Below are 24,330 nucleotides of genomic sequence, written 5' to 3'. Positions count from 1 at the left end.
TGGACTACAGTAGTACCTCTGGACACCAGTTCTGTGGCGCAGCTCCTACTTTCAAAAACTCATATTGGGAAACAGCGTTGCCCCTTAAAATAAATTAAAATCAATTTAATTTGTGTTTGAGCCCAGCAAAACAGCACAATAGTAACACGTCTTTTAAAAAGAAAAACAAACTTGTAGATAAGAAATAGTGTCTAAAAACAATACAATAGAATGTAATACTATTTCAGTAGTTTTATGAAGTACTGTAATAATAATCTACATTATTTACCTTGGAGAGCGGACTTCTACAGTATCTCCATTGAAATGCTTCTCCGTCAAACACACTACCAGCAGCTTCTCCAAATTTTCATGGATAAATGTTCACCGTTTTAGTTTAACGTCCTTGGCTATGGTTATGGACTCAGATACAGACTAGCAGCACTTGGTCAGGTTTTTATTGATGAATTATTTCTTTAATTCAATGCCTAACATCCACTTCCTTTCCTCAGCACTGTCCTTCACACTTACTTTCTTTCTTCCTATAGTTGGAAATGTCCATCTTTAGCTATAAGCTAATACAAGCGAGTAAGACCGGATGTTTTGGTCGATCTACTGTGTTCACTGCGGCATTCGCTGCACCAACTAGTGGCAAAGGCTCGTAACCTGAATTATTGCTGGCAATAATGAGCAGAGAGACCGCTCCTATCTTGAAAAAAACTTGTAAACTGAGGCGTTCGTATCCTGAAGTATCACTGTACTACCAGTATTCTGTTCTATAGTTTTGTCCCTTGACAAGATTTGGATTTTGCGATGTTGCAATAACCTCAACTAACACAAATTCAACCATCCATCCTAGGGATGTCCCAATCCAGGTTTTTGCACTTCCGATCCGATACCGATTTTGTTTTTGCATTTCCGATCCGATACCGATACTGACCGATACCGATACTGGCCTATCTGAGCATGTATTAAAGTTTAAAGTTATTTAGCCTACTTAGTTGTCAGAATCATGTTGAAAAGGGTTTTAGTACTCTTGATAACAACTAGCCAGCTGAATTAGGGGAGTTTGAATAAAACACAATGGTTGGTAACAAGAAACTGACCTGTTTATTCAAGGATAAACACAAAATAGACAAAATTATACATGACAAACAGAAATGGCATCATTGAACTAGGGCTGGGTGAGATGGCCTTTTTTTAATATTGCGATATTTTAAGGCCATATTGCGATACACAATATATATCTCGATATTTTGCCTTAGCCTTGAATGAACACTGGATGCATATAATCACAACAGTATGATTATTCTATGTGTTTTGATTGATTGATTGAGACTTTTATTAGTAGGTTGCACAGTGAAGTACATATTCCGTACAATTGACTACTAAATGGTAACACCCCAATAAGTTTTTGAACTTGTTTAAGTCGGGGTCCACTTAAATTGATTCATGATACAGATATATACTATCAGATATATACTATCATCATAATACAGTCATCACACAAGATAATCACATTGAATTATTTACATTATTTATAATCCAGGGTGTGGAGGGGGGCGCCTGATGTAAGTGTAAAAAAGACAGCCAAAAGAGTTTGATATGAGAATAAATCTAAAGTTAAAATATAGGGTAGAAATGCACCCATTTGCAGGAAATGTAGTCTTGATTTTCAAAATGTTCTTTCAAGGCTTGCATGTCTACATTAAAACATTCTTCTTCATACTGCATTAATATATGCTACTTTTAAACTTTCATGCAGAGAAGGAAATCACAACTAAAAAAATCACTAATTTTTTCATACGGTGTTGATGTGGAAATTTTTGCCATTTTGATGGTGTGGAGTCTGGACGTGTGGCACCGAATGGAGATAAGCGTCTCGACAGACGTCACAATATTTGAACAATGATGACGAAAACTGTTGTCTCTGTCGTGTCCGTGTGTCGAAAATTGTTATGCGCTTATTTTTTTATTTGATTTTGTGCGTGGCATAGATTTGCCGTGCCCAGAGGACGTTTGAGCAGGCGCGCACCTTAGCGGCTGCGCTAGCATCACAGCTAACGTTAGCCATGCCGCTACCTCGCTCTCTGCTGGAAGAGGACGTATACGTATGTGACGTATGACGTGACAGTATGTGACGTGTGTAAGAAGGTGCGCTCGCTGTCTGTGAAAGGGAGACACAGGAAAGAGTGAGAAGAGCCTGTCGTGTAATGCCAGCAGCTAAACGCAACTGCGTGAGAATCCACAGACCTGTGGATGTGTTGAAGGTGTGCTGGAAAATGCGGGACGGAAATTACGGAGCAGCAGAAAAGTGGAATGTATTATTTAAATCGGTGCGTTGGAAAACACGGACCGGAGTTTTTTTTTAAACTGGATCTGGATCGGCATTTTCCCATGCCTTGCCGATACGCAATTTTTGGCAAATATCGGCAGCCGATCCGATCCAAATATCGGATCGGGACATCCCTAGTTGCACCTTAAATTAAATTAAATTTAATTTGTGTTTGAGCCCAGCAAAACAGCACAATAGTAACACGTCTTTTAAAAAGAAAAACAAACTTGTAGATAAGAAATAGTGTCTAAAAACAATACAATAGAATGTAATACTATTTCAGTAGTTTTATGAAGTACTGTAATAATAATCTACAGTATTTACCTTGGAGAGCGGACTTCTACAGTATCTCCATTGAAATGCTTCTCCGTCAAACACACTACCAGCAGCTTCTTCAAATTTTCATGGATAAATGCTCACCGTTTTTAGTTTAACGTCCTTGGCTATGGTTATGGACTCAGATACAGACTAGCAGCACTTGGTCAGGTTTTTCTTGATGAATTCTTCCTTTAAATTCAATGCCTAACATCCACTTCCTTTCCTCAGCACTGTCCTTCACACTTACTTTCGTTCTTCCTATAGTTGGAAATGTCCATCTTTAGCTATAAGCTAATACAAGCGAGTAAGACCGGATGTTTTGGTCGATCTTACTGTGTTCACTGCGGCATTCGCTGCACCAACTAGTGGCAAAGGCTCGTAACCTGAATTATTGCTGGCAATAATGAGCAGAGAGAGCGCTCCTGTCTTGAAAAAACTTGTAAACTGAGGCGTTCGTATCCTGAGGTATCACTGTACTACCAGTATTCTGTTCTATAGTTTTGTCCCTTGACAAGATTTGGATTTTGCGATGTTGCAATAACCTCAACTAACACAAATTCAACCATCCATCCATTTTCTACCGCTTGTCCCTTTAGGAGTCGCGGGGGGTGCTGGAGCCTATCTCAGTTATTATCAGTTACATGTAACTGATAATCTTTTATTTCTAAACACTTTATTAAATATGCACATGGATAGGAGCAGGAGTATTGGCTGTGAAATGTGTGCTAATCCCCACTATAGAACGTGCGTGTGCAGAGCCAGCTAACGTTTCATTATTTGTAAATCGCTGTAAATGTGTGTGTCCACCAGCTGTGACTAAGTGTCTCCCCCACTTCCCACTGGAGGATCCCTCTTATCAGATGGCTGTCTGGATCAATCCCAGACCTACTTTTCAAATGTGTGTCATTTCCTGCATTCCTAAAGTGGCGTAGTGTGGCTCTAATGGAACTACAGTGAAAGCTCGATTTACAAACCCCTCTATTTGCAAACTTTTCGGTTTACAAACTTTTAGATCGAGCCAAGTATGCCTCAGCGTTTCAGCGTGTTTCTTTTCTCGCCATCCACCAAGTTTTGCCTAGTCTGTTTACTCAATATGGGTCCCAAAAAATAAGGGGATCGCTGTGGACTTAGACCTACAGAGGAGAGGGAACTCTAATTCAGAGCAGTGACACGCAGGCCTTCCTCACCGCCTTCTCCCTCCCTTGAGTGTGTTTGCCTCCTTTTGTCGGCTCTATGCCACAAACTAGCAGACAGACAGCTAGGTAAAGAAGTTTTTACTTTTTTGTTGTTAAAAGGGACTTTTAAAAAGGGACTAAAACAGATTTTTGACAGTTCAGCTTGCCATTGTTGTGTTGTTTTGATTATATATATATATATATATATATATATATATATATATATATATATATATATATATACATATACACACATACACACAGTGTTGCTTTGATTACACACACACACACACACACATTATATGTATATATATATATATTTAATATATATATACATATATACACATAAATATATATATATAATATACATATATAAATATACATATAAATACATATATAAATACCTATATATAATTACATATATATATATTATACATAATATATAAATATATATATATAAATATATATATGTATAAATATACATATATAATATACATATATAAATATACCTGTATATAATATATATATATATATATACATATATATATATATATATGTATAACATACCTATATATATATAAATACATGTATAAAATACCTATATATATAAATACATATATATTATATATATAAATATATATACATATACATACATGTATAAAATACCTATATATATAAATACAAATACATATAATATACAGTATATGTACACATTTTATATACACACTATATATACGCATATTATATACACACACTAATACATACACATATACAGTATGTATGTATGTATGTATATATATATATATATATATATATATATATATATATATATATATATATATATATATATATATATATATATATATATATATATATATATATATATATATATATATATATATCAGTGACGTGCGGTGAGGTTGATGGCTGGTGAGGCACTGACTTCATCACAGTCATATTTACAAACATATGAACCCTAAAGAGTATCTTATTCACCATTTGATTGGCAGCAGTTAACGGGTTATGTTTAAAAGCACATACCAGCATTCTTCCCTGCTTGGCACTCAGCATCAAGGGTTGGAATTGGGGGTTATTAAATCACCAAAAATTATTCCCGGGCGCGGCGCCGCTGCTGCCCACTGCTCCCTTCACCTCCCAGGAGGTGATCAAGGGGATGGGTCAAATGCAGAGGACAAATTTCATTACACCTAGTGTGTGTGTGACAATCATTGCTACTTTAACTTAACTTTAACTTTACACATACAAACTGTAGCACACAAAAAAGCACATTTAATAATAAAAAAAAACGTTATTATGGTCTTACCTTTACTTATAAAATAAGTCCACGAGCCGCTGTTGTGCTGGATTAATGCACCCCCTGACGAGAGTGTTATATCAACTAAAGCCCATTTATAAACCGAGGGTTTATAAATGTCGCCTATACTGTATGAAACTACAAAATAACAAACACGGAGGCTCCAGTTTACACGAGGACCACTTTATTTACCTTCTTTCAAAAACTTCCGCTCCACTCAAAAGTGTCATCACTTCCGCTCTTAGCGCCTTCAAAATAAGAGCTCAAGGCATATACTGTATAACAGCGCATAACAGGAACTTAACATCACAAAGAGGAAAGCCCATAAAAATAGGTTACAAAAGGTATTTAATAAGAAGCCAAAAAGTGCAAAAACAATAATGTTCGTGTTGGAGGAGTTGTGAATTAGGTACACCTGCAGTCTGCAGGTGTACCTAATGTTGTGGCCCTGCAGTCATTCACAACTCCTCCAACACGGGAGTGTTATATCAACTAAAGCCCACACATACATACATATATATATATATATATATATATGCATTTATTTGTATTTTTATATATATATATATATATATATATATATATATATATATGCATTTATTTGTATTTTTATATATATATATATATATATATATATATATATATATATATATATATATATATATATATATATATATATATATACAAATAAATGCATGTTTATTGCATTTGATAGATAGATAGATAGATAGATAGTACTTTATTGATTCCTTCAGGAGAGTTCCCTCAGGAAAAAAGGGTATACTTGCAATATGAATATGAATGGTCATTACATCAGTGGTTAATTTAGCCTCAAAATAAAGTTGACAATAATATAGTTTATCGGCAATAATTTGTAGGTAAATATATCGTCGAGCAAAATTTGTTTGCCTCTGTATCGCTGCATAGTTGCAAACCAGTGAAGGACCTCAAACATTCTGCAAGTGCAGCATCTTTGCATGACTTTGCCCAAGGTCGCCTCTCTGCAAGCCCGCCGACACGCTCGCCTTGCAGTGCCTTGACACACAATTTATTCATCAGGCACTACTAGCACGGGCACGCCCTCGCTCCTCGGCATCTGCGTGCAGGCAGACGGTAGCAGTACGCAGCATGTTTGGGTGGGGGAGAGACTTGGAAGTGGGTCAAAGCTTTCAGGAGATGTCAGCAGCATCCAGACGAGAGCTACTTCTTTGCTCTGCGTCATTTATTCACTTCAATGGAGAGACACAAACACTCATCCAGTCTCCATTTATACGTTACTCACACTCACATATCATTTGTGCAATTATTTAGATTTTCCATCATTAATGTCACGGTGCTTATGTGTTATTTCACATCTAGGAGCTCATGGCTGGATTCTCTTTTTTGCGTGACAGAAATTGCAGCTGTAAGAGGATTATCAGCGTGAAATACTCTCTGCGTCTTTGCCCTCTTATAATTCCTTGTGTGTATACACACAAACACATTCCAGAAGCGTGTGGAAATATCTACCAGAACTGGAGTGATTTGTTGATTTCAAGAAACCCGATATGAGAAAAAGTAGCACATTGGGATGGAATTTACGAGCGTGGAAAAGTGAAAGGGGGACTCCAGGAGATTTTAAAGACACAGCTGGAATCTAACCAAAGGGCCTGAAAACAGCCAATAGCAGCCGAGGTAAAAATGGAGGAGTGGAGTTAATAAATCTAAAACCGTCGCCTCCCTCCTGCTGAAATCCTCAGTGGAATTAACTGAAAGTGTCTGACAGAGTAATACGTTCCTCTTTTTCAGGCAGCTGGCTCCCAAGTCGCTCATCTTTTATCTGTCAGAGACCACAAAAACAAACCATAGGGCCTCCTGAAGGGAACCAGCCGAGAGTTTAGTCCAAGAACTAAGGTTAGGGTAGTAGCTACTAAGGCAGGCCTGGGCGATTTATTTTGACTATGGGGCCAGATTTTGAGAAAAAAATAAAAAAATTTTTAGGAACACTAATGAAAAACATGCCTCTCCCAATTAGCGTTTTTTTTTTAAAATACGTCCAAATTATTCCGGATAATAAAAAAATCGAAAGATATTTTCATGGAATAACATGTACTACCAATTTAGTATTTTTTAAACGAGTAATAAAATATATCCAAATATTTTTACTGGATAAAAACTAATTTTACAAAAATGTTTTGATGAAAAATATGTATGTATGCTTTAAAAAAAATAAGAATTACAATATACCCAAATTATTTTTTTGTTTTTCTGATCATAAAATACTAAACAGAATGTTTTCATGAAAAAATAGCTATCAATTTAGTTTTTTTTTTAAAACAAATAAAATATATCCAAATATTTTTTTCTGGATAAAAACTAATTTTACAAAAATGTTTTGATGAAAAATATGTATGTATCTTTTAAAAAAAAAATAAGAATTACAATATACCCAAATTATTTTTTTGTTTTCTGATCATAAAATACTAAACAGAATGTTTTCATGAAAAAATAGCTATCAATTTAGTTTTGTTTTTTTAAACAAATAAAAAATATCCAAATATTTTTTGGGGTGGAAAAAATATATAAAATTATTTTCATGAAAAACATGTACTACCAATTTTTTTTTTTTTAATAAATAGTAAAATATATCACAATTATTTTTTTAGGTTGATTGGCAACACTAAATTGGCCCTAGTGTGTGAATGTGAGTGTGAATGTTGTCTGTCTATCTGTGTTGGCCCTGCGATGAGATGGCGACTTGTCCAGGGTGTACCCCGCCTTCCGCCCCGCGACCCCGAACGGGACAAGCGGTAGAAAATGGATGGATGGATGGATAATACAAAACCTCACAATAATGTCTGATCGAATGCTGAAAACGTTATAACAGACTGCCTTAAAAAACGGAACCGAATTGCACATTTTTTACTGAATGAGACACCCAGAATGTACATGAAAATAAAGAATGTGGGATTTACAATATTAACTATGAACGATAAATATGTACATCATTTTGCAATACAGTTTGCTGAAAACGATGGAAAGCGCCACTCTACATAGCAACTGATGCTGTGGTCAAGGTGGGAATTGCCACAAAACCGGCAAAAATTATAATTTGTCACGTTTCATGTGTCAGGTAAACCGCAACAAACGTCGCAGTTTTTTTCCATAGTTTGGCCGGGGGTGCGACTTATACTCAGGAGCGAGTTATGTGTGAAATTATTAACACATTACCGTAAAATATCAAATAATATTATTTAGCTCATTCACGTAAGAGACTAGACGTATAAGATTTCATAGGACTTAGCGATTAGGAGTGACAGATTGTTTGGCAAACGTATAGCATGTTCTATATGTTATAGTTATTTGAATGACTCTTACCATAATATGTAACGTTAACATACCAGTTGGTTATTTATGCCTCATATAACGTACACTTATTCAGCCTGTTGTTCACTATTCTTTATTTATTTTAAATTGCCTTTCAAATGTCTATTCTTGGTGTTGGCTTTTATCAAATAAATTTCCCCCAAAAATGCGACTTATACTCCAGTGCGACTTATATATGTTTTTTTCCTTCTTTATTATGCATTTTTGGCCAGTGCGACTTATACTCCGGAGCTACTTATACTCCGAAAAACACGGTAGTCATTTTCTATATCGCACAGAGACAAACCCGCGATACATCGAGTATATTCAATACTTCGCCCAGCCCTAATTCGACGACTTTGGTAGGATAGCTAGCAATCTAGCTAGCGATGTGGCTAAATTGCTAGCTAAATAAATGCATAGACAGATAGTTTATGGATTTATAGGAGGAATTCACATCCGATAGTAATCCAAAAAACAAACTTGAGATACAAGTTTTGGTTAACACATTTTACCACAAAAAGGTCAATACCAAATCTACCAATGCCTAACAACCCTGAACCAAGTTGAGGATGAGATGTGTTTTGCTTTAGTTCAAATCATGTTGAACACAGTAACGACCTCCATATGGCTCTTTATTGCTCGCCTCAGTCACATTTAATACAGCCTCTGAGATCACGTTTTAAGATGTAATACAATACAAATCACAGCCAGAATCAGGATCATAGCGACCATGATTCATTGGTCCCAAGTGCTAGGAATGAGCGATGCTTGGATGAGAAAATCCATGAAAGAAATGTCCATCAATTGAATGTAATTCTCGTGAGAAGAAAACATGTTACAATATAAAGGAGGGGTGTCCAAACTTTTTGAACTTTTCAAAAATTAAAGCATGCGGGAGCCATTGTGATATGTTTTCATTTTCAAAACCATTACAATATATAGTTGTTGTTTTTAACCTATATGGTGGTGATTCTCAAACCACTAATCAGAGAGAGTATGGCCAGTGGATCTCCTTACGCAGGCTATATCTAGTGGTATACTAGAGAATCACTTGATCAAAGTACATACAGTGTCATACCTGCCAAATTTTGAAATCAGAAAAACCTAGTAGCCAGGGTCCAGGGGCCGCAGGCCCCGGTAGGTCCAGGACAAAGTCCTGGTGGGGGGTTCAGGCCCCGACGCAAAATGATTATTAGCATTCAGACAGGTTAAAATGTTGCTAAAACCATCACTTTTCTATCAGTCACAGTGACGTCATAATCGGTGCTGCCGTCAGTCGACATGCTAAATGGTTCCGTCTTCATGACATCGGCGATACTTTTTAAGGATTCTGTTCCAAGACACTGAATAATGTTTGATGTTTTGGTTTGACCACATCCATATTTTTTGGCGATTTTCGAGTCGGGAAACATTTTCCGAAATAACTGTCCCATGTGATCAGCCAGTGCGATTGGAAGTCCATGCTCAATTATTGCCTCCGTAAATAAAACTTCGGCATTTATCACATCCAAAGAATCTGTTTGGGCGACGAAAAACGTTGAAAGTTTTCCACTTGTATCGCTAGCAACGGCATTAGACTTGTGTTTTTTTGTCCCAACGTGGTCTTTTACATCGCTAATTCCTCCGTGTCCGATCGAAAAATCTTGTCTGCACAAGGTGCAATTCGCGTAGTTTTCACCCTTTTTGGAACGGATAATTATTCCCGGATAGGCTTTTGAATATTCTTCACGGAATGACTGCAGTTTTCTTTTCGGTTTAAGACTCGTTTGCGATTTTTCTCCGGCTGATTCCATGATCGTTCGCTCGTTTGGAAACAATGGCAACTGGTGCCTCGTGCTTGGCAGCGGTGCTATAAATAGCCTCGCGCATGGCATTCGGAATAGCTCGATAGGAAGTTATGGGAAGCAGTGTCGATTGTCATTGTTGTTACGCGATTTCGTGAATAAAACTTAATTTAAAAAAAAAAAAATTTAATTAATGAAAAAACGTATTTTTTATCACTGCAACCGTAACCCGGAATAGGTTGATGAAAACCGTACAAATTACGGGAAAACCGGAGTAGTTGGCAGGTATGCAGTGTTTTATGTTTCTACTTTCAAATGCAGTGTTACTCTTCAAATTGTGTATAATGTTACAGTGGCCACAAATATTAATTTATATTTTGCCTTGTTTTTAATGAATACTTAGGCCTACTACGCTACTGTATTTTAATGTTGGCCATTATGGTTGTACTTGAGGTGGCACTTGGTGAACCTGTGGTTTAAGGCTCTCCTTAAGTTTGGCCTTAGTCATACAAAATGTTGAAAGTAAGTAATATACAAATATATATATTTTTTTATTTTTAATGTTGTTGTTTTTATGTTAAATGCTTGTTTTTGTCAAAAACATGTTGTTTGCAACACTTTTGCAAGATTTTCGAACTGGAATATTTGAAGTCCAGTAATTGGAGCCTTAATTCCAATCAATAATTCATAACAACATTGATTTTGTTACATAATTTTTTAAACAATGACAGTTTAAAAAAAAAAAAAATCCTACTAAAACTTTTGAGGATCCAAAAGGGCCTTGTTCATAAGAGCGTTAAAAACAAATCAAAATCTTATTTTTCTTTCAATGCTTATGTCTCTAGATCAACTTCAGATCTATCCGTCCATTATTAGTTTTTGTTATTTTTCCATGTTATTTGTTTTATGCCCTTTTGGTCAAAGAAAACTTAGTTTTTTTTATAGCAAACACACAAAACATGCATTATGTTCCCAAAATTGTTTTAATGATTGCAAAGTAATTTCAGTCTTGAATAGGTCGATAATTCATAACAACATTGATTTTGATTCATTATTATTTTTTGGAGCGATAACAGTTTTAAAGTTTTAAAAAAAACGGCCTGCATGGCAACTTTGTGTTATTAGAGTCAACACTGCAACTTTCCCTCGTTATATTTCACCTGTTTGCTCTTTAATTAAACTTTATATTGTTTTTTTGTAAAATAATTTTCACAAGGTGCCGTGAGCCGTTCAAAAAATAAGCTGCGGTGCCTCACTTTGGAGACCCCTGATATAAAACGTCTCATTTGTCAAAATAAGTCAAGCAATCAATCAATCAATGTTTATTTATATAGCCCTAAATCACAAGTGTCTCAAAGGGCTGCACAAGCCACAATGACATCCTCGGTACAGAGCCCATATAAGTGAATAATTATTTCTAATAATTGTAATTCTCACAACATGTAGACATATTTCCAGTATTTCCTGGATTTTTCTCTGCTATTTGATGTATGGTGCATGTGTTAGAGGGCAGAAAAGTGTGTGTGAGTACAGCTGTTGGTCCGGGTCATGAAATGACGCGCAGAGTGACACTGCCACAGGAAGTGGAAGGAACCAAATGGACACACGAGATGTGTGAAAAGGATCGCTATTAGAACAGATGCAAACATGAAACATTTATGAGGGACACGCCTATCACACACACACACACACACACACACACACACACACACACACACACACACACACACACACACACACACACACACACACACACACACACACACACACACACACACGTTTTCTTGTATTTCTTACCTTCTTGAGACCTGAGAAAGATGCCTACCTCTTTAGGACCACACTTTCTAGATATACAAAGATTTGTATTTACAACATAAATAACATATACATACTTTGCAAATATAAAAAAGATACGCTTTTATTTATTTTTCAGTCTACCCCAGGGCAGCTGTGGCTACAAATGTAGCTTACCACCACCAGGTGTGAATGAATGATGGGTTCTCACTTCTCGGTGAGCGCTTTGAGTATCTACTAATAGAAAAGCGCGATATAAAATCTAATCCATTATTATTATTATTATCATTATCCATCCATCCATCCATTTTCTACCGCTTATTCCCTTTGGGGTCGCGGGGGGCGCTGGAGCCTATCTAAGCTACAATCGGGCGGAAGGCAGGGTACACCCTGGACAAGTCGCCACCTCATCGCAGGGCCAACACAGATAGACATTATTATTATTATTATTATTATTATTATTATTACTATGGACTGGACTCTCTCACTATTATGTTAGATCCACTATGGACTGGACTCTCACTATTATGTTAGATCCACTATGGACTGGACTCTCACTATTATGTTGGATCCACTATGGACTGGACTCTCACTATTATGTTAGATCCACTATGGACTGGACTCTCACACTATTATGTTAGATCCACTATGGACTGGACTCCCACTATAATGTTAGATCTACTATGGACTGGACTCCCAATATTATGTTAGATCCACTATGGACTGGACTCTCACACTATTATGTTCGATCCACTATGGACTGGACTCTCACTATTATGTTAGATCCACTATGGACTGGACTCTCACTATTATGTTAGATCCACTATGGACTGGACTCCCAATATTATGTTAGATCCACTATGGACTGGACTCTCACACTATTATGTTCGATCTACTATGGACTGGACTCTCACTATTATGTTAGATCCACTATGGACTGGACTCTCACTATTATGTTAGATCCACTATGGACTGGACTCTCACACTATTATGTTAGATCCACTATGGACTGGACTCTCACACTATTATGTTAGATCCACTATGGACTGGACTCCCACTATTATGTTAGATCCACTATGGACTGGACTCTCACACTATTATGTTCGATCTACTATGGACTGGACTCCCACTTTTATGTTAGATCCACTATGGACTGGACTCTCCCACTATTATGCTAGATCCACTATGGATTGGACTCTCACAATATTATGCTAGATCCACTATGGATTGGACTCTCACACTATTATGTTCGATCTACTATGGACTGGACTCCCACTATTATGTTAGATCCACTATGGACTGGACTCTCACAATATTATGCTAGATCCACTATGGACTGGACTCTCACAACATTATGCTGGATCCACTCGATGTCCATTGCACCAGTCGCCCAGGGAGGGGGTCCCCCACATCTGCGGTCCCCTCCAAGGTTTCTCATTGTTATCCCATTGGGTTGAGTTTTTTCTTGCCCTGATGTGGGATCTGAGCCGAGGATGTCGTTGTGGCTTGTGCAGCCCTTTGAGACACTCGTGATTTAGGGCTATATAAATAAACATTGATTTTGGGACTCTTAACCTAAATCCAACAATTAGCAGAGAGAAAGTTGGTATAAACTCTGAAATTGGGGCACTTTTATAGCAAGGCACCACTTTACATCTAAAATGTACATTATGGCTACTTAATGACAAGCTAGGGGTTGGCGTGCCCGAGTAAACCAAAGCATGCAGGAATATAAACCCCAGACTACAGATGGCAGTAATAACCAACTCATACATAACACATACTCAGTTAGATATATTTTATTAGATTTTGGATGCAGTGCATTACTTTGTTGCAACCAGCAGAGGCAGTGTTGCACCAACTAGTTTGTGGTTCAAAGGAGGACAACATCAGATCACCGGAGGGATCTCTCTTGCGGCGCAACTCATTATTCTACTCGTTATAACACGGAAACAGGAGTTCAGAAGAGATTCTCTGATCCCAATAAAAAATAAAACCTAACAAATGTGTCTCCACAACACACTTGCAGCCCCACAACATTCTGAAGACAACACACACACACTTGCACGTAGCAGCTTATTCATTATTAAAGCACCTTTCATCTTCTCTAAATCTCCCAGGGACGTCCATGTCTCCTCAATCTGCAAGGCATGCAGGAAGGCTAAGGACTTCTGATCAATATGCCAATACACGCTGACAAGGACGCACGATTTATACCAGGGGTGTCAAACGTACGGCCCGCGGACAGGATTAATCCGGCCTGCAAGATGAGTTTGCAAAGTATAAAAAACGAGCTGCAATTTTTTTAATGAAAGAAACTGCTGTTCTAAATGTGCCCACAGGATGTCGCAATAGTAATTCGAGTGTAACCCACGTCACACATGACACGGTTTAAAGATGACGTGTCAGCTGACTTTAAGCGCCCTCTGGATTAGCTGCCGCTACTGCAATCAGCGCAAGTGCAAGCCATCCGGTGCTCCATTATATTGATATAATATTTACACATGTACATGTATAGGCTATATATATATATATATATATATATATATATATATATATATATATGCACGGTGGCAGAGGGGTTAGTGCATCTGCCTCACAATACGAAGGTCCTGAATAGTCTTGGGTTCAATCCCGGGCTCGGGATCTTTCTGTGTGGAGTTTGCATGTTCTCCCCGTGACTGCGTGAGTTCCCTCCGGGTACTCCGGCTTCCTCCCACCTCCAAAGACATGCACCTGGGGATAGGTTGATTGGCAACACTAAATTGGCCCTAGTGTGTGAATGTGAGTGTGAATGTTGTCTGTCTATCTGTATTGGCCCTGCGATGAGGTAGCGACTTGTCCAGGGTGTACCCCGCCTTCCGCCCGATTGTAGCTGAGATAGGCTCCAGCACCCCCCCGCGACCCCAAAAGGGAATAAGCGGTAGAAAATGGATGGATGGATATATATATATATATATATATATATATATATATATATATATATATATATATATATATATATATATATATATATATATTAGCGATGTCCCGATCCGATATTTGGATCGGATCGGCCGCCGATATTTGCCAAAAAATGCGTATCGGCAAGGCATGGGAAAATGCCGATCCAGATCCAGTTTTAAAAAAAACTCCGGTCCGTGTTTTCCAACCCATCGATTTAAATAATACATTCCACTTTTCTGCTGCTCCGTAATTTCCGTTCCGCATTTTCCAGCACACCTTCAACACATCCACAGGTCTGTGGATTCTCACGCAGTTGCTTTTAGCTGCTGGCATTACACGACAGGCTCTTCTCACTCTTTCCTGTGTCTCCCTCTCACAGACAGCAAGCGCACCTTCTTACACACGTCACATACTGTCACGTCATACGTCACATACGTCATATGTCACATACTGTCACGTCATACGTCACATACGTATACGTCCTCTCCGAGCAGAGAGGTAGCAGCATGGCTAACGTTAGCTGTGATGCTAGCGCAGCCGCTAAGGTGCGCACCTGCTCAAACGTCCTCTGCGCACGGCAAATCTATGCCACGCACAAAATCAAATAAAAAAATAAGCGCATAACAATTTTCGACACACCGACACGACAGAGAAAACAGTTTTCGTCATCATTGTTCAAATATTGTAATGTCTGTCGAGACGCTTATCTCCATTCGGTGCCACACGTCCACACCATCAAAATGCTGAGGCAAAAATTTCCAGATCAACACCGTCTGAAAAAATTAGTTATCTATTTAGTTGTGATTTCCTTCTCTGCATGAAAGTTTAAAAGTAGCATATATTAATGCAGTATGAAGAGGAATGTTTTAATGTAGACATGCAAGCCTTGAAAGAACATTTTGAAAATCAAGACTACATTTCCTGCAAATGGGTGCATTTCTACCCTATATTTTAACTTTAGATTTATTCTCATATCAAACTCTTTTGGCTGTCTTTTTGACACTTACATCCGGCGCCCCCCTCCACACCCTGGATTATAAATAATGTAAATAATTCAATGTGATTATCTTGTGTGATGACTGTATTATGATGATAGTATATATCTGATAGTATATATCTGTATCATGAATCAATGTAAGTGGACCCCGACTTAAACAAGTTGAAAAACTTATTCGGGTGTTACCATTTAGTGGTCAATTGTACGGAATATGTACTTCACTGTGCAACCTACTAATAAAAGTCTCAATCAATCAATCAAAACACATAGAATCATCATACTGCTGTGATTATATGCATCAAGTGTTCATTTAAGGCTAAGGCAAAATATCCACATATATATCGTGTATCGCAATATGGCCTTAAAATATCGCAATATTAAAAAAAAGGCCATATCGCCCAGCCCTAGTTCAATGATGCCATTTCTGTTTGTCATGTATAATTTTGTCTATTTTGTGTTTATCCTTGAATAAACAGGTCAGTTTCTTGTTACCAACCATTGTGTATTATTCAAACTCCCCTAATTTAGCTGGCTAGTTGTTATCAAGAGTACTAAAACCATTTTCAACATGATTCTGACAACTAAGTAGGCTAAATAACTTTAAACTTTAATACATGCTCGGATAGGCCAGTATCGGTATTGGTCAGTATCGGTATCGGATCGGAAGTGCAAAAACAATATCGGTATCGGATCGGAAGTGCAAAAACCTGGATCGGGACATCCCTAATATATATATATATAGTTCATTTACATGCAGTCGGCTTTCGGCCCCTGGCCAAATTTTTTAAGCCCAATGCGGCCCCCCAAGTCAAAATGTTTAGACAATGGACACACACACACACACACACACACACACACACACACACACACACACACACACACACACTTTGCGTGGGAAAGCCTCTTCCTCCCCCATACAGAATCATGTACATTCAGGAAGGATTAACACATCAACGCCAACATTTCCACATTAGCATAAATGCAAGATGACAACAGGACATCATTCAACTTGAAGAATTCCACTTTAATGCCACCGGGCTCTCACACACTCCCCCAAAAAACACGTCGCCCCTTCCTGCACCCCATCTTTTATCCCCCTCTGTTCTCCTCCTCCCTCTCCATGGCAACCAGAAATGCCACAGCAATGATGTCATCCCCTCCCGCTGGGGAAAAGGCATTAGCTCATCGTGATTTATTTCTATTGGGTGCCTTTGAAGCAGGAAGTCCCTCAGCCAATGAGTGTGAAGCACTCTTGGGGCCTCGGCACATCGCAAGTGCTTCTTTTCAAGACAATAGTTTGTGAATTTTGAACGTTTGTGGCTCCGTCCCGCGAGTCAACACGAGCGTGGAGCAACTGGGAGTAAACGCTGCGAGCGGCAGCAGTTTCCTTTGTTGCCAGTTAAGCTGCCCCTCAGTCTGGGTCCTTCTGGATGCTTCCACAGGCAGGGGACACAATACATGCCACAGCAGGATTCAGGAGAGACCAAAATGTCCGTTTCAACAAATCTGTGCCATAAGCATCTCAAATACTATTGACCAATGATGAAATAATGTCACAGTTTGGACTTGGTTCATTATGTTCCTTGGTTTCCTGTCCTGGTACTCTTGTTTTGTTACTATTTCCTGTTTGCTCTTTGTGCTTCACAGCACCTTTACTCTCAGTCCTGCCCGCACACCTGTTCCTCATTGTTCAATAGTTCTACTAGGGCAGGGGTCGGCAACCTTTACCAGTCAAAGAGCCATTTTGACCAGTTTCACAAATTAAAGAAAACAATGGGAGCCACAAAAATCTTTTGAAATTTAAAATAAAATAACACTGCATGCAAAGTTTTTTTTTTGATTTGTGCTATGTATAAACCAAGGGTCTCAGACACGCGGCCTACAGATTAATATGAAAATTGAATGTTAATGCGGCCCGCGAGTTTTATAAGAATGGCGCATGACAGCATCATACTTGTCAATCTTCCCAATTTTTCCGGCAGACTACGAATTTCAGGGCAACTGTTCTCTCGAACGTGCCGTGATGGTACAGCATTTAGCGCCTACTACAACCAGCGTGCCGGCCAAGCCACACGTTGAATGGGGCTTCTGCTTGCTCACGAAAGCGACGGCAAGGCATACTTGGTCAACAACAACACAGGTTACACTGATGGTGGCGGTATAAAAAACTTTAACACTCTTACTAATAATGCGCCACACTGTGAACCCACACCAAACAAGAATGACAAACACAATTCGGGAGAACATCTGCACCGTAACACAACATAAACACAACAGAACAAATACCCAGAATCCCATGCAGCCCTAACTCTTCCGGGCTACATTATACACCCCCGCTACCAAACCCTGCCCACCTCAACCGACGCACAGGGTTGTAGCCCAGAAGAGTCAGGGCTGCATGGGATTCTGGGTATTTGTTCTGTTGTGTTTATGATGTGTTAAGGTGCAGATGTTGTCCCGAAATGTGTTTGTCATTCTTGTTTGGTTTTGGTTCAAAGTGTGGCGCATTATTAGTAAGAGTGTTAAAGTTGTTTTATATGGCCACCGTCAGTGTAACCTGTGTGGCTCTTGACCAAGTATGCTGGCTGTCACCTACGTGTGCAAGCAGAAGATGCATATAACAAGAGGCTGGGCTTGCACGCTGTTTGTACAGATTGTAGGGGGTGCTAAGTGCTGTACCATCGTGGCATGCCCTTATTATTATTGTAAGGGTGAAAAACGGAGAATATTGTTTCCGTGAGCGGCAAGTATGCAGCTGAGCCGCAACAGAGTGATCAAAGAGCCGCGGGTTGCCGACCCCTGTTCTAGGGCTAGGCGATAAAACAATGTCAAAATATGTTGCGATAGACACGCAATCGATATCAATAAAAAATGCGTACGGTAAAACCGAGAGAAAGCGGAAGTATGGAAGCAAGGTTGGTTGCATGAACAACGGCCCTTGCTCTCTGGTAACCGAGCAACGCAGGAAATGATCACTGATCAGTGGGAGTGACACGCTGACTGCCAATCAGATAACAGTATCAGCTATCTAGTTTGGTTGCGCCACCTTGTTGTCTCATGGAGTGACAAGAAATTGTGGATAAAAGAGGAAAAGTCAACTAGATAGTATGGAAGTTTTGGGGTTTTTCTTTAAAAAGGGACCGTAGTCAAACCAATGTGGTCTGTAAATGATGCAAGGCTCTCGTTCCACCAAGACCGCTACTACCACACCACCTTAGCCACGCTCACCCTTTAGAGCACAGCTGTAACTTCCTGCCACTATACCTGCAGAAAATAGTTCTTCTCAAATTACATTTTCACACTTTGCACTATTTTCTTACACTTTATTAAGCATTTCTTACATATTCCTTATTTCTGCACCTGCTTTTTAAGAGCTTATTTTTAAGTGTTCAATTTTGTTTACATTAAATTAATATATAATTCATTAACTCAACGACTCAAGCGAGTCGTTTTTTGCACGTTCTCTAAATGTTCTGTATTATGTACATTTTCAGAATCTGCTTGTTCTATTTTGGGACGAAGTAAAAAAAAAGAAAACAATCTGAATTAGTCTTTATTTTCAAGTTATCATCCCATGATTTTACCCGTCCGGCCCACGTGGGAGTAGGTTTTCCTCCATGCGGCCCCTGAGCTATAATGAGATTGACACCCTTGTACTACTGTATGCTTGCAAGTATACTAGTGGCATATATCATATAATGCAAAAATAATTATCATTTATAATTAGAGATGTCCGATAATGGCGGGGGGTGTATATTGTAGCGTCCCGGAAGAGTTAGTGCTGCAAGGGGTTCTGGGTATTTGTTCTGTTGTGTTTATGTTGTATTACAGTGCGGCTGTTCTCCCGAAATGTGTTTGGTGTGGGTTCACAGTGTGGCGCATATTTGTAACAGTGTTACAGTTGTTTATACGGCCACCCTCAGTGTGACCTGTATGGCTGTTGACCAAGTACTCTTGCATTCACTTGTGTGTGTGAAAAGCCGTAGATATTATGTGACTGGGCCGGCACGCAAAGGCAGTGCCTTTAAGGTTTATTGGCGCTCTGTACTTCTCCCTACGTCCGTGTACACAGCGGCGTTTTAAAAATGTCATACATTTTACTTTTTGAAACCGATACCGATAATTTCCGATATCACATTTTAAAGCATTTATCGGTCGATAATATCGGCAGTCTGATATTATCGGACATCTCTATTTATAAGTGATTTAACTAGTAAAACTGGATCATATAGTAAACACACCTTAATATTGGGGTTCTATGAAGAGAACATTCAATCCCAATTTTCAAACCCACACATTACACACAACAAAAGACACAAGGTGAGTCACTAAGCATACAAAGTATGTGCATCTTCTCGATAGGAACTGATGTGAAGCTTGCACCACATTTAAGGAAGTGAAGGACAATGTGATTGTAGGACAATGAGCCATTTTAGCTCCGAAATATCACTTTCAGTAAAACACAAATATTGTTTTCATGGCCCAACGCAACCGAGTTTACACTCTGGATCAACTGTTCCTGAGAACCATAGAGCATAACCACAGGTGTAAAAACCACAAAAGGGAAGTGTCACACAGTCAGCTGCTTCACTTCAATGCTCACTTACCTCCACACATTCAATAAAGTGTCGTTTTTTTTCTATTTTCTATTCTATATACTGTGGTGAATTAACACTAGGGCGATATAGCAAAAAAATGTATCATGTTATAAGTATTTTACTATGGTCGATATCAATAATTATTGATTTTTTTATGACCTATCTAAAGTAAGGACCAGGACAAAAATATATTAAATGCAGCTGGGATAGGCTCCAGCACCCCCCGCAACCCAAAAAGAGACAAGCGGTAGAACATAGATGGATCGATTATACTGTATTTTTCGGACTATAAGTCGCAGTTTTTTTCATAGTTTGGCCGGGCTCCAGTGCGACTTATATATGTTTTTTTTCCTTCTTTATTATGCATTTTCGGTAGGTGCGACTTATACTCCGGTGCGACTTATACTCCGAAAAATACGGTATGTATGTAATTATATATGGTAAACATATATGGTATATATGGTAAACATTTTTTTTCAAATGGAACTTTTTCTGATTATAATCCCATCAGCTATCAAGGCAGAAAGGAAATGTCAACACAAGCATGGAAAACACTAAAACAATTTTAAAGAAAATATTACAATCACATTGAACACTTAACAATAACTTCTTAAAATGAAGGCGCAAAAATAGGGAATATGTAAGAAATGCTTAATAAAGTGTAAGAAAATAGTGCAAACTTAGAGAAACCTGATTAGAACTATTTTCTGCCAGGAAGTTACAGCTGTGCTCTAAAGGGTGAGCACGGTATGAGCGGTCTTGGTGGGGACGAGCACCTTGTGCACTTGTACACACATTTGATCATTTGAGTTGAGTTGAGTTGAGTTTGAGTTTATTTCGAACATGCAAGCATACAACATGATACATCACAATTTCCAGTTTCTCTTTTCAACATGTTTGAAAAGGAGTAGGAAGAAGCTTATTTAATCCTACCCCTTTTCTTTTACATAACAGTTGCTAAAACTTTTGTTCACTTCCTTGTTTGTTAATTTGTTGTTTTCAACTTGTGTGTCCGCATGTCACATTCGAACAACAATAAATACTGTATATTATAATTAATGTATGTTTTACTCCATAAATTGTCTTGTGGGAATAACTTTCAGAGTCATGTTTGTTCTAATCAACTCTACCTGTTGTGATCTTTATATTTAAATTTATATTTATGTAGGGATGCTATGGCTTAAACACATTAATTTGGGGGCCGGGGTTTATTTGAAAAATTGGATATGAGGGCCAGCATGGACGAATAGAACAGACAAGCCATTGTAATGTCTGCTCGCGGAAAAACACAAATCCTAATCTACGATTTGACTCCCTCGAATGGCCTTGACGCAGGAGCAGGCTGTTCTGAAAACATCCCCAAGGACACCTCAATGATGGACGCGTTTGATCTCCCTCCCTCCTCAACGACACCTGGAGTCGAACTTTTGCTTGCATGCAGCACGGCGCCAGGCCTATGGACACTACATCAACACACCCAAGACAATGCGCATATACACACACACCCCACGCCTTCACCACCGCTTGATTCCCCTTCGGGGTGATGGACGGCTGGCAGCGCTTCATAGCAGCAGTCGACCTCCAGGGTTCCAACTCCCCCCCCCCCCAAATGTAACATGCATGGAGGTTTTTTCCCACTCCAGACTAGGCCCCCTTAGGAGCCCAGTCTAGATTGTATTTTTTTACTCATCTTCTTCCCCAGCGTTTTCCCTTTTTCCCCACCTTTTACGGGGGCGACCCATCAGCGTTCCTGTTCTGTAGCCCTGTACACTGTTTGTTTGTCTAATCTTGAACGGGTTTGTGCTGAAAACATAGTTTCGTTGTACTTGTTGCAATGACAATAAAGTCCTATCCTATCCTATTTACTTTAGAAACTGGCGTTCCACATTCAAACATACTGCTGCAGAGAACTATTAAAATGACAATATTAAAATAACCAAATTGTTCATATTTCCGATATATGAACACAGTTATAAAATCTTTGAAACACTTTGACAATGTGCAAAAAGATTTCTGCCGCCGCACTTACTTGGTGCGCTGAAGTCGCTTCACGCTGTGCTCAGTCTTTGCTGCCATTGCCCCCGCAGAACCAAGGCCGTTATTTTGAAAAGCCACACTCGCGTCCATCGTGCTGGTGCTGAACTCGCAAAGCGCGATGAGTCTCACAACCTCGTTGTCATTAACGACGCTCCTGCTCTCTGCCCTATCTCTCCCGCCTTTTGTTTCCTCCCACACAGCAGCTGCCTTTTTGTGCCCAACTACTTCCTGTCGCCGGCCTGGTCCACTGGGAGCACACTTGACTCTGTGACATCACGGCCTCCACCAACAGAACACATGTTTTAGACCGTCTCAGACCTCAATTGAGTAAATATCCTCTAAACAAGCAAATAAAAAATAAACTAGGGATGCACGATACGGATAACTTCCTGTTTGCAAGATTGACACCAATAACATATTTATATCTATTATTTTTCAAATGAGAATTTGACTGTAGTTTGTGCACACCCGGATGTAAGAAAAAGTCAAACAATGGCGTAGTTGATCAACTGTACCAGTGGATTTGTCCACCCGTCGTGATGGATGGGTTAGACAGAGCTGTGAGCAATTGAATCACAGATTGTATAACATCTTGGAGAAGCTTTCCACTCTGCAAAGCGAAATTACGACCAATTTGAGAGCGAGGATGGACAATTAGAGCTGACAAACCATAGGAAGGTGTTTGCTCGCCTAACCAAAAACAATTCTTATCTACAATTCGGCTCCCACCGCGATGTGCTTGGCTGGGTCAGGCTGTAAACATCTGTAAGACCAGTTCAACGAAAACCGCTCTGAAAAATGCCTCCCCTCCTTCTTCAAAGACACCTTGGACATTGACTCTGTTCAAGGACGCTGAGCGGTGCGGCCTCAAGGTTTATGGACAAAACACGCACCCATAGACTTCTCCAGGGTTTTTCAACCGCTGCCGTGGGAAAATTATGCAACTTCACCTAATTGGTCCAAAAAATATTTTTTGCAAATCAATAATTATAATAATGAGCCGTTGTCTAGTGTCTGTGCTGTGTAGAGCTTGACAGGGTAGTAACCAAGGTAACTCCATATCAGTAGGTGGCAGCAGGTAATTCATTGCTTTGGAGAAGTCGGAACGCGTCGAGGATGATTTGTCGTGATCCCAATATGCAGAGCACAGCGGGAGACAGCGTGCAGGTAAAAAGGTATGTAACGCTAAAACCAAAAATGAACAAAAGGCAAGTCCCGCGAGGAAAAGGCACTGAAGCATAGGGATGGCTATGCAAAACAAAAGTAAAACTGAACTAGCTATAAAGTCAACAAAAACAGAATGCTGGACGACAGCAAAAACTTACAGCATGTGGAGCAGAGACGGCGTCCACAAAGTACGTCCGTACACGACATGACAATCAACAATGTCCCCACAAAGAAGGATAGCGTACGTACAACTTAAATAGTCTTGATTGCGAAAACGAAGCAGGTGTGGGCAATAGCACTCAAAGGAAGGCGTGAAGCTGCTACAGGAGAACACCAACAAAACAGGAAAGGTCACCAAAATAACAGCGCTAGACAGGAACTAAAGCACTACACAGGAAACAACAACAAACTCAACTTGGTGGAGTTTCATTTTTTTACCTTTTCTGCTGGTGGTGTGCCTTCGTATTTTTTTTAATGAAAAAAATGTGCCTTGGCTCAAAAAAGGTAGAAAAACACTGATGTAGACCACAAGGAAGTGTT

At 39.1% G+C, this 24,330-nt stretch overlaps 1 protein-coding gene across 2 annotated transcripts in view; it reads right to left on the bottom strand.

Annotated features, from left to right (window-relative positions):
- limk1a (LIM domain kinase 1a) overlaps positions 1 to 24,330 on the bottom strand; it is a 113,599-nt gene that overhangs the window by 70,005 nt on the left and 19,264 nt on the right. Inside the window, exon 1 of one of the 2 annotated variants that reach the window (XM_061925802.1) lies at positions 22,616 to 22,915. The exons of the other annotated variant lie outside the window; for it this stretch is intronic. Within the exon in view, the coding sequence (XP_061781786.1) occupies positions 22,616 to 22,713 (98 nt within the window). The 5' untranslated portion in view covers positions 22,714 to 22,915. Of the gene's footprint in view, positions 1 to 22,615; positions 22,916 to 24,330 lie in introns of those variants that run through there. 2 annotated transcript variants of the gene reach the window in all.

The sequence above is a fragment of the Nerophis lumbriciformis genome, linkage group LG30 (assembly GCF_033978685.3).
Source record: "Nerophis lumbriciformis linkage group LG30, RoL_Nlum_v2.1, whole genome shotgun sequence".
Classification (NCBI taxonomy): domain Eukaryota; kingdom Metazoa; phylum Chordata; class Actinopteri; order Syngnathiformes; family Syngnathidae; genus Nerophis; species Nerophis lumbriciformis.
The sequence above is the reverse complement of the archived record's forward strand: the minus strand, read 5'-3'. Positions and strand labels throughout refer to the sequence as shown.